This window comes from Anguilla rostrata, chromosome 15 (assembly GCF_018555375.3).
Source record: "Anguilla rostrata isolate EN2019 chromosome 15, ASM1855537v3, whole genome shotgun sequence".
Taxonomy (NCBI): Eukaryota; Metazoa; Chordata; class Actinopteri; order Anguilliformes; family Anguillidae; genus Anguilla; species Anguilla rostrata.
This window is the reverse complement of record NC_057947.1, coordinates 31,731,513-31,740,687: the sequence shown is the minus strand read 5'-3', so window position 1 is coordinate 31,740,687 and position 9,175 is coordinate 31,731,513. Positions and strand designations below refer to the sequence as shown.

General features: G+C 45.5%; 3 protein-coding genes across 3 annotated transcripts in view; 2 read left to right on the top strand and 1 right to left on the bottom strand.

Annotated features, from left to right (window-relative positions):
* The first annotated feature begins 146 nt into the window (after nucleotides 1–146).
* On the top strand, nucleotides 147–3,455 carry mitd1 (MIT, microtubule interacting and transport, domain containing 1). Its single transcript, XM_064310982.1, has 7 exons — nucleotides 147–639; nucleotides 822–923; nucleotides 1,118–1,254; nucleotides 1,584–1,670; nucleotides 2,092–2,207; nucleotides 2,377–2,437; nucleotides 2,542–3,455. Exons 1-7 carry the CDS (start codon nucleotides 495–497, stop codon nucleotides 2,635–2,637), a joined length of 744 nt encoding a protein of 247 aa, XP_064167052.1. The 5' UTR covers nucleotides 147–494; the 3' UTR covers nucleotides 2,638–3,455.
* lipt1 (lipoyltransferase 1) lies at nucleotides 2,856–4,994 on the bottom strand. The gene has a single exon (XM_064310977.1). It carries the CDS (start codon nucleotides 4,616–4,618, stop codon nucleotides 3,479–3,481), a length of 1,140 nt encoding a protein of 379 aa, XP_064167047.1. The 5' UTR covers nucleotides 4,619–4,994; the 3' UTR covers nucleotides 2,856–3,478.
* A 162-nt stretch (nucleotides 4,995–5,156) lies between these two features.
* Nucleotides 5,157–9,175, top strand: part of tsga10 (testis specific, 10) — a 15,284-nt gene continuing 11,265 nt past the window's right edge. The window contains exons 1-6 of the mRNA XM_064311566.1: nucleotides 5,157–5,346; nucleotides 6,537–6,629; nucleotides 7,100–7,285; nucleotides 7,551–7,616; nucleotides 7,910–8,060; nucleotides 8,875–9,086. Coding sequence (XP_064167636.1) covers nucleotides 5,311–5,346; nucleotides 6,537–6,629; nucleotides 7,100–7,285; nucleotides 7,551–7,616; nucleotides 7,910–8,060; nucleotides 8,875–9,086 — 744 coding nt within the window. The 5' untranslated portion in view covers nucleotides 5,157–5,310. The remainder of the gene's footprint in view (nucleotides 5,347–6,536; nucleotides 6,630–7,099; nucleotides 7,286–7,550; nucleotides 7,617–7,909; nucleotides 8,061–8,874; nucleotides 9,087–9,175) is intronic.

Below are 9,175 nucleotides of genomic sequence, written 5' to 3'. Positions count from 1 at the left end.
AGTTTTAATTTAACCAAAATTTCAAATTATATAAATTATTATCATGTATTTAAATAAATATAATGTGCAATGTATTTCACACTGGCAGATTTGTTAATGCCTTTTACATTGACAGATTTCTTGAAGTCGCTCTAATGTTTCCTGTGGGTATTATTATTGTGTCGTACAGCAGTGAAGTAGAATCAGGAAGTTACTGCCGTTTCATTGGCAATAGCGAATATCATTGATGTGTCTTATTAAGCTACATAATAGCTGTACGGTACAACAGTGTTGTTCTGAAAGTAAACATTCTACTCTTATCACCCAAATAGTTGTTTGTACCGATGGTCGACGTTTACCATGTGAAATGGAAGTGGAATTAACTTAAATTTAAGGCCAAGGCGTTAACACTTTACTAGCGTGAATGCGATTGCAGTTCGGGAAACTTGCTGGTCTTTACCTCCTCACCAGTCCGCCAAATTTAGCTTTCGACAGACACAGGGGACCATTTGATCATGACACAAAATCATGTACCGGGCATGGAAGCGTCAGCTGTCTCCGTTCTCAAGAGGGCTGTGGAGCTGGACCACAGCTCGCGCTTCCAGGAATCCATCGTCTGCTATCAAGAAGGAATCCAGCTACTGCTGGACGTGCTGAAAGGTATGGGGTTACATTCGTAGCTTGCTATAGTCAGTTATCGACCTGTAATGCACATGTATTATACATAACCCGGTATATTCGTGCTTACGTTTACCACATAGTGCATACAATTATGGTGGACTAGTTGGTAAAGGAACCCAATGAGCTTTGCCAGGTAAAGTTGTGTGCCTGTTTCTCAACAGCTATCAAGGATGACACAAAGAAAGCTCATTACAGGGAAAAGATTAAGGGCTACATGGAGCGAGCCGAGCAGATTAAAGTCCATCTTACGCGAGAAAAAGAAGGTACTGTTGCTGAAATGATCAAACCACAGCCACTGTTAGGAATTCAGTCTGACCGACTGTCGTATTGTCACACTTTGATTTCCTGGTAAAGTAAAAAAAATAAAAAAAAATAAATAATTGATCTTTGTGTATAAATTCCCATATTAAAGCATTAAAACTCCTCTGCTTCCCCTTCTTTATCTTTTGCATGCAAGAGGGTAAATATCATGAACAGGTTAAAATAGCAGAGAACGCCACGGGATACAGCTACGACACCCTGTTCCGACCGTACATCAGCGAGACCCTGACGGAGGTGTGGGTGGAGGATCCGTACATCCGATACATCCATCAGGTAACGAAACATAAGGGCCTGGGAGTGGCCTCGTCATGGATATTGCCATGCAGTCGGGTACTGACAGTGTAGTATAATGGGTAAGGAACTGGCCTTGTAACCTAAAGGTCACAGGTTCGATTTGAGGACACTGCCGCTGTAAATGTAATGGTATGTAATCTAAGAACATTGGTGTTTCACCTTCTCCTACAGAATTATAAGATGGACTGAAATATTCAGGAATTCCTTGTGACCGTAGCTAGTAAACGCACTGCTCCACATGTTAAGTTATAGACAGATGTTCTTCTTGCACTGAGGGTCTTGTTTGTCTCTCTCTCTCTCATCGCCAGCTCTATAACTTCTTGCGCTTCTGTGAAATGCTGCTGAAGGCTCCCTGTAAAGTCCGGAGGATTCACCTCCTCACCTCCCAGGAGGAGGTGAGCGTGCTCAGACCACCGTGCTCCTCATGCCCAGCAGTGCGCAGCTGCTGCATGCGTTAATGCAAGTTGGCCTGAGTGAGGAGTCTTAAAAAACACGCAAACCAACATTGTCATTGTATCTGTAAATGTGATGTCATGGGACACACAAAAATCCTCCTATGAATGTCATTTTAAATTCCATTACTGCCAATTCCCATAATGCATGAATTTACTAATGTTAATACTCTATTCTTTCACTAGTAATTGTTCACAATACACTCATATAATTAATTGTTTCTCTTAGTGACAGTTCACTCTCATACATTGTCTTCGGTCATTCTTTCTCTGATGTGACCCTTTATTTCCAGTGTCAGTAAGGGCCTTGTGTTTCTCTCAGATGTTAAAAGGTTAAAGGTTAAAGGTCAGTGGTGCTTTGCAGGGCGAGGGCTCTTCGCAGCAGACCAATGCCCTGGCTGAAATTAAGCAGTCACTGCAGGCCCATGAGGTGACCCTGGATCTCCAGTACTCCTCCTCCATCCATGACAGGGAAATCAGGTCAGTCCCCATTATCTTCCATCTCCTTATAAGTATCTACCGAATGGCACAAATGTGGAAATGTACATGCCCTTCTAAAGACCGTCTGGAATCTCAGTCATTGTATTTTATTCTGACAAAACTGTAGCGGGTCAGAGGAAACCCAGTAATTAACGTGATAATTCAACAGGTTTGACAATGGCTGGATAATCAAGATCGGAAGAGGACTGGACTACTTTAAGAGGCCACAGGCAAGGCTTGATCAGTGGTTTTGAGTTGTAATCATTGTATGTTTTTACAAAAGATTCTGATATGTTCATGCAGTCTTAGAAAAGATCTTTTATTTTTCTTTCAGGGTCGATTCTCCGTTGGGTATTGCGACTATGACTTGAGGCAGTGTCAAGAGACGACGGTCGATGTTTTCCACACAAAACACACAAAGACAACTTAACCATTAACACTGTTTTCGTAAATCTGCTGGAGGCGCAGTATAAAAATCATACTGGACTTAAGCTTTCAGGGCAGCATTCTTACAGAGATAATGTAATTTAACTTTAATGTAATTTCATTGGAGTTTTTATATTTTGTATAAGAAAGAGACTGACAAACATGGAAAAAAAACCTTCACACTGCATCTTCCAACCTCACCACCTGTAATGAGTCTGTTAAAAATAGACATTTATGGTACATTAATGTTGGTAAGATTAGAAGGAGATCCAGTGTGCTGCAGTTTTTCCTCCCCGTCATTGTTTTAAGCACCTGGACACAAAAGATGACCAAGAATTTTTACTATAAATTGTGTGTGGGGAAAAAGATGAAATGCGAAGTGCCTTGGAAATATAATACAGATCATTGTGGATTGTAGGGATGGATCTTAGGTCTGCCATAATTCCTGAGCATGTCGAATTCTTTGCTGCTCAGTTTGGGAAACACGTGTCTCCTTAACATTTAAAGGGTCAGTTACGCTGGTTTGGGAGTAAAGTGAGTGCATTTGGCTCGTGCACGGTCTTCCACGTGCGCCATTTGTACAGCTGTAGTGCGCAGATTCACCAAAATATGTCACGTGCATTGCTTTTCTGAGCTCCTCTACACAGCGATCTTCCGAACTGGCACTGGAGTCAGCCCTATCCTGTTTGCACTACAATAGGAGGGTGGCCATTCAGATATAAGTGTATGTTTACGAATGTATATTTGTTACTTTATTGATGGATACACACTGCAGTGGCACTGTATGTCTGATATCCTGAATAAAAAAATAAGACATTTTAATTCCAGTATACGTTGATGTTTATTCACATGGCAGCAGCCACATGCTGGCATAGAATATTCATCTTGGTTTCAAGTTCACTGTTCAGCGGGGTTGTCCTCAGCACAGCCGACGTAAGAACCGCGACTTCACTGGGGCAGAACTTGCAACCGACCAAGAGGGCGTTTAGTTCGCGACAGAGCGCTGTGGGCAGCCAATCCTGAGGTAGTTCTATGGAACAGGTCTCTATAATACCATTCTTTACGTCCATATTTAGAGTGACTTTGGTGGTGGAAGCTTCGTAGCTGACCTCAAAGCAGGTACTGACGCTGAACTTAGGCGTTCTCCCGAACACCCATTCCCAGGTCTGAAGTTCAGAGGCCATTTTATGGATGCCGGGAAGGCACAGCTCGTCTGTTGGGTCAACAAGCATGACTGCGCCGTTCAGTCCAAACTCCGCACTGTACTGGGATGCTATGGCCTCCATGATCGTGTCGCAGTCTAAAGTTGGGTCCTCATCCACGAGATTTCTCACGGGCGAGGGCACGCTGGGTGTCGCATTGCTCCTGATTGATCGGCACGTGCTTTTCAGAACCGGGGACAGCAGTGCCAGATCTGCTGCGCAAAGCAGTGTGCAATGATGATACGCGTCTGCTCTCCCCAATTTAGCGGCGGTCCCAGATATTTTAAAGTCCCGATTTAGTAGTATGTCGAATCTATCGGTTGCGTGCACATCCAGAGCGGGCCGCAGTTTCTTTAAAGCGCTGGTAACAACGTTAAGATTCTTGTGTCGATCGTACTTTCGCTTTGACGTGAAGAAGGTCATGTTGATGTTCCCCAGGTCTTGGTACACGGTCCCTCCACCACTCCGCCGTCTCGCGAGTGGGACCCCCCTCTCTCTCATTAGCTGGAGGTTGCACTCCTGCCAGGGATTCTGATGTCTGCCGATGACCACTGCTGCGGCGTTTCTCCACAGGAAAAGTATCCTCCGATCCTGGAGGTCCACGTGCTGGTGTACCCAGTCCTCAAAAGCCAGGTTCTCAAAAATGTCAGTGGACATGGATTGAAGGACGAGGCCGGTTTTGCCATTCTGCTCAATGACAGCTGACAAAGTGTTAAGTGGTCGAATTCCACGTAAACAGTCCCGAGTGTTTGCGTACACACGGGCACAAGGCCTTAATATCATTGTGTATCTAACACTTAAATGACTGAAACTTATTAATACAGAAAAAGTATTTAAAATGCAAGAGACATATTGAACGTCTGTAAAGAACTTCACCGGCCATGCGCAGTGATATGACGGCTACATCCACTTCCTGGGTTAAAGGACGTGAAATAATGATATATGTCCATCCAGCACCATCTAGTGGTGGAACAAACACGGGAAGTTTCAGTTTTCAGCTTGGACAAGAAAGAGATGTTTATTGGCCATAGCCTGCATCCAGAGATTTTGCAGCAATATTAAGCAGTCTCTCTCGACGGGCTTTGATACATCCTTCCGTGCGGTTCTTCAGTATATGCAATTTTCAACAGTAATGATGCATTTTATAAGATACACAGAACTATTTACGGACGCAGTCTTCATAGAATTACATATTAACTTTATTAAGCACATCTCAAGTATAGTGCATTTTGTTATCGGTATAACAAGTAAACGTGAAAAACGATGTAATTATTGCCCATGTAACGGTAGTATCATGCAAACACACCAGGCACACTCATGATAAGGGTCCCCCCGTCATAGTTTCAGGCAAGTCGTGACATGAAAGGCAGGGCAGACGAATTAACCACCTGCAAGCACTGGGTTAGTCGTACTTGAGCAACTCCTGCAGCTCGGAATCACAATTGGCCTTTCCCCGGAAACCCCTGCATAAAATAATGATGGAATCCACAAGCGATTCGAAAAAGCAAGAGGTAATCTATTTATATAAATATCAGGTGTAGCATATTTCACGTTGCTTACTATGAAAACAGTACATTTTATGCATGATAACAAACATGCACAAAGCTGGATTTGCTATACCAGATACAGAAGAGAAGAGAACGTGTGGGCATATTTCACAAGCAGTCCGAAATGAAATTAATTAGTTCCCTCTCATATTGTCGACTGAATCCGTAATCAAACTTATTTTTAAATTTTATTTGTATTCTTATGGGCCAGCCTGCTTTCCTGATTTAAGATTTTAAAAAGTATTAGCGATTATTCATCTTGTAAAATATACGCGTGTACTATTATTATTATTATTATTATTATTACTACTACTACTACTACTACTATAAATGTATGGTCCATGCTTCATCTCCGCGTGTTGAGTAGGGTAGTAGAGTAAAATCTGTGTAGAACGCAAAGTTGCCAAGGCACCGTCACAACACCAAGCGGAATCTTCGTTGTGATTGGTTGTGATGCTAATGCTGAGTTGTGATTGGTCAGTCCTAAACCAGAACAGAAAAGCGGTTTAATTGTTGCCGCTGGTGAAACTCAGCCAGCTTTAGCGAGCCCTTTCATTACACTCCTGTCTCTCAACCTTTATTGTCACATCTCTCCAGTTAAGACGAAGAAGGTAGTTATCTTTATACATTTCGGGTTAATCCTATCACATCGTTAGCTAACTTAAGACATCTCTCTGCCCGTATAATATGTTTTTGCGCTCACAAGGAAACTAAACGAGACAATCGAGCACAAGTAAGGTTCTGTGAGCCGTTATTTGTTCATTCGTTAATTACTGCTGGTTAGCTAAGATAACGTCACTTACGTCGGTTGTTATTACTGCATTGCATCTTTACGTCAGGAGCATGTCGTGAGTTTATATGTTTGGCAGTGCATGCACGGAGGCATAGTTGGTTGCATGAGCGTTGCCATGCCAACCGTAACTGTTTCGAACAGTGCGAGAAAAACTCATTTTGAATGTCTATGGACTCTTCCTTCCTGCCAGCATGTGTGTGCAGCGCGCGAGTTTGTGCATGAATAGGTCTATACCTAGATTGGTATTTCTAATTTCTCTGTTGTGCAGTGCATCAGATTTAAAAGCACAGTTTATAAGGTGTTAACTAACAGCAATTGAACTGTGAAGTAATCATAGGCTCAGTGTAATTGTGATTTGCAGAGTCCTTTGAGTGAAAAAACAGAGGGCAGCCCTCCTGAACTTGCGGGTACGAACGGGGACCACAGGAGCATCACCTGTGAGCAGAATAGTCAGGTAATTTTCATTCACTGTCAGTGTAGTTCTGGGTGGCAGTTGTATATCAATGGTCTGGTACAAGTCAATAGCCAAGAGGACAAGCACATTTATATTCTTTTACATTTCAGTTCCTTCATGTTTGTGTGTATGTGTGTGTGTGCATGCCTGTGTTTGTGTAAATGTGTTTGTATGCATGTATTTTTATATATGTGTGGACAGGTGTGCGTGCATGCGTGTGGTTGTGGACGTGTGTGCATGCATGCATGTGCTTGTGTATTTATGTGTGAACATGTGTGTGTGCATGCATGTGTTTATGCATATGTGTATGGGTGTGTGTGTGTTCAGGCTTGTGTATATGTGTGTTTGTGCATATATGTGACTGCATATGCATGCTTGTATAGATGTGTAATTGTGCATATGTGTGCTTGTATAGATGTGTGATTGTGCATATATGTGATTGTGCATATGCGTGCTTGTGTCCGATCGAGGTTTTGAGGAAGGATGTGGCCGGGCTGCAGCAGGAGGGGCAGGTGAGCCAGCAGGTGGAGGATCTGATCCAGCAGAACCAGCAGCTGCACCAGGAGCTGAGCCAGGTCAGTCAGCTCTCCCTGCAGCTGGAAGAGGACAAGAGGGCCCTGCTGAACACAGCGATCAGCAGGACAGAGGAAGCTCAGGTGTGTTGCTGTGACTGGGGGTGCAAACGGGACAGGGGTGACAGCAGGACAGGTGCAAGCACAGGGTGCATGGGACTGGGGTGCAAGGACAGGGTCGAGGACAGGGGGACGGACAGGTGCAAAGGGGCAGGGGTGCGAACGGGACAGGGGTGAGAACGGGACAGGGGTGCAAATGGGGCAGGGGGGCGAACGGGACAGGGGACGTGAACGGGACGGGTGCGAACGAGACAGGCTGAAGCAGCTTTCTGGTCTTATCTGTTTTTAGAGCGTCATCGACAGTCTGCAGACGAAGGTCACCTGCCTGGCGGATACCGTCACCGACCTTAAAACTGTATGTTCCCCCTGGACCTCGGCTTGTGATTGCCTGCTCATGTCATAAAATTATGGCCTGGAATAGTATGTCAATCCCGACATTTAAATATAATCTCCACGTTTTTAGAGTCATTGGCACTGACTTGTAACCTCTGTCAGTCATCTTATGCGTCCTCTTACCTTCTTCACTCTAGGAGGCCTGGTAGTGTGTAACTGTTTATGAATTTTAAACTGTTGTTGAATTCATGATTTGAAAACTGTACTGGGCTGAACTCTCCCTCCCCTTCTCCTCCTGCTGCCCCTGTCCCACAGGAGAGGGCGTTGGCCCGGTCCAGCCTGGACCAGCTGCGGGCCCAGCAGAGTCGCACAGCGGAACAGAGCCAGGACCTGCGCGCCTCTGTTCGCCAGTTGCGCCGCGAGAGGGACGCACTGGCCAATCAGCTGGGGAAGCTTCAGCTCTCAGGTACCGGGTGCTCATGGGATACGTGTGGGAACACATAACATTTACTGTCTGAAATACACTTTTCCTGAACATGTGCACCAGTAAAATACTGTGAAAGCAATCGCTGTTACATGCTAAAGAATAAACTACATTTGAATTCCATATTTGAACATAATTAAATGCTAGAGTATTGGGACATCTGTGTCACATTTGGTTGTTTTTCCCTCAAAGCAAAGAGCGTGAAATGCACCGAGCAAGATTGGTCTGGAAACTCTTGCTACAGAATGGCAGTTGAAGTGTGCAGAAGCCAACAACATTCAGAGAAATGCCGCCAGACTGAATTTAGCCTCATAGCCATCGTTTGTTTTGAAGTCGGAACATGAGTAGCACAGAAGGAAAACAGCCAGTCTGCCACTAATGTCTGGATGCTTTTGTATTTAACAGCGTGTCAGACTGTGACCGTGTCTGGGCTCCTGTGTCCTCAGACCGTCAGACGTTCTGGTCTGCGATGTAGCGTGTGGGGCCTGCTGTGGTTTAGAGCAGTGGTCACCAGCCCTGTTCCTGGAGATCTGCCATCCTGTAGGTTTTCATTTCAACCCTAATTTGGCTCACCTGACTCTGCTACTAATTAGCAGCTCAACAAGATTCATTCTAGCTGTGGAATGAGGTGTGGCTTTGTTAGGGTTGGAGTGAAAACCTGCAGGACGGTAGATCTCCAGGAACAGGGTTGGTTACCACGGGTTTAGGGGCTCAGAGGGGCGGGAGGAGGCCAGGGGCGGGGCGTCCGGAGAGCATCAGGGGTCCACGGTGTCACGCTGCCTGCCGCTGCGTTCAGGTGCGGAGAAGGGGAAGGAGCGGAAGTGCGAGGGGGGCGGAGCCAGGGCCCGCGGGTCCCGGCTGGACTGCTTCGTGCGGAGCGTGGAGGAGGACCGGGACTTCTACAGACAGGAAGCGGAGAGGCTGCGCAGGATGCTGAGGCCCAGCCGCACCGCCAACGGCCCCCGAGGGTCCCGCGGTCACAGCCCCCCCAGGCAGCCCCCCACAAAGGTAACCCCCCCCACCCCCCCTTCCCAAAATGTCCTGGAGGACCACAGACCCTTCAGTCAGCTGTCAGTTTAGACCTTTTTGGAAACCAA

Bases quoted from the DNA above. Each gene is read 5' to 3' on its own strand.
- mitd1 (XM_064310982.1), top strand. From the start codon at position 495: ATGACACAAAATCATGTACCGGGCATGGAAGCGTCAGCTGTCTCCGTT. The intron at 1,255-1,583 runs GTAACGAAACAT...TCTCATCGCCAG, and splicing joins ACATCCGATACATCCATCAG to CTCTATAACTTCTTGCGCTT. The intron at 2,208-2,376 runs GTCAGTCCCCAT...ATAATTCAACAG, and splicing joins ATCCATGACAGGGAAATCAG to GTTTGACAATGGCTGGATAA.
- lipt1 (XM_064310977.1), bottom strand. From the start codon at position 4,618: ATGATATTAAGGCCTTGTGCCCGTGTGTACGCAAACACTCGGGACTGT.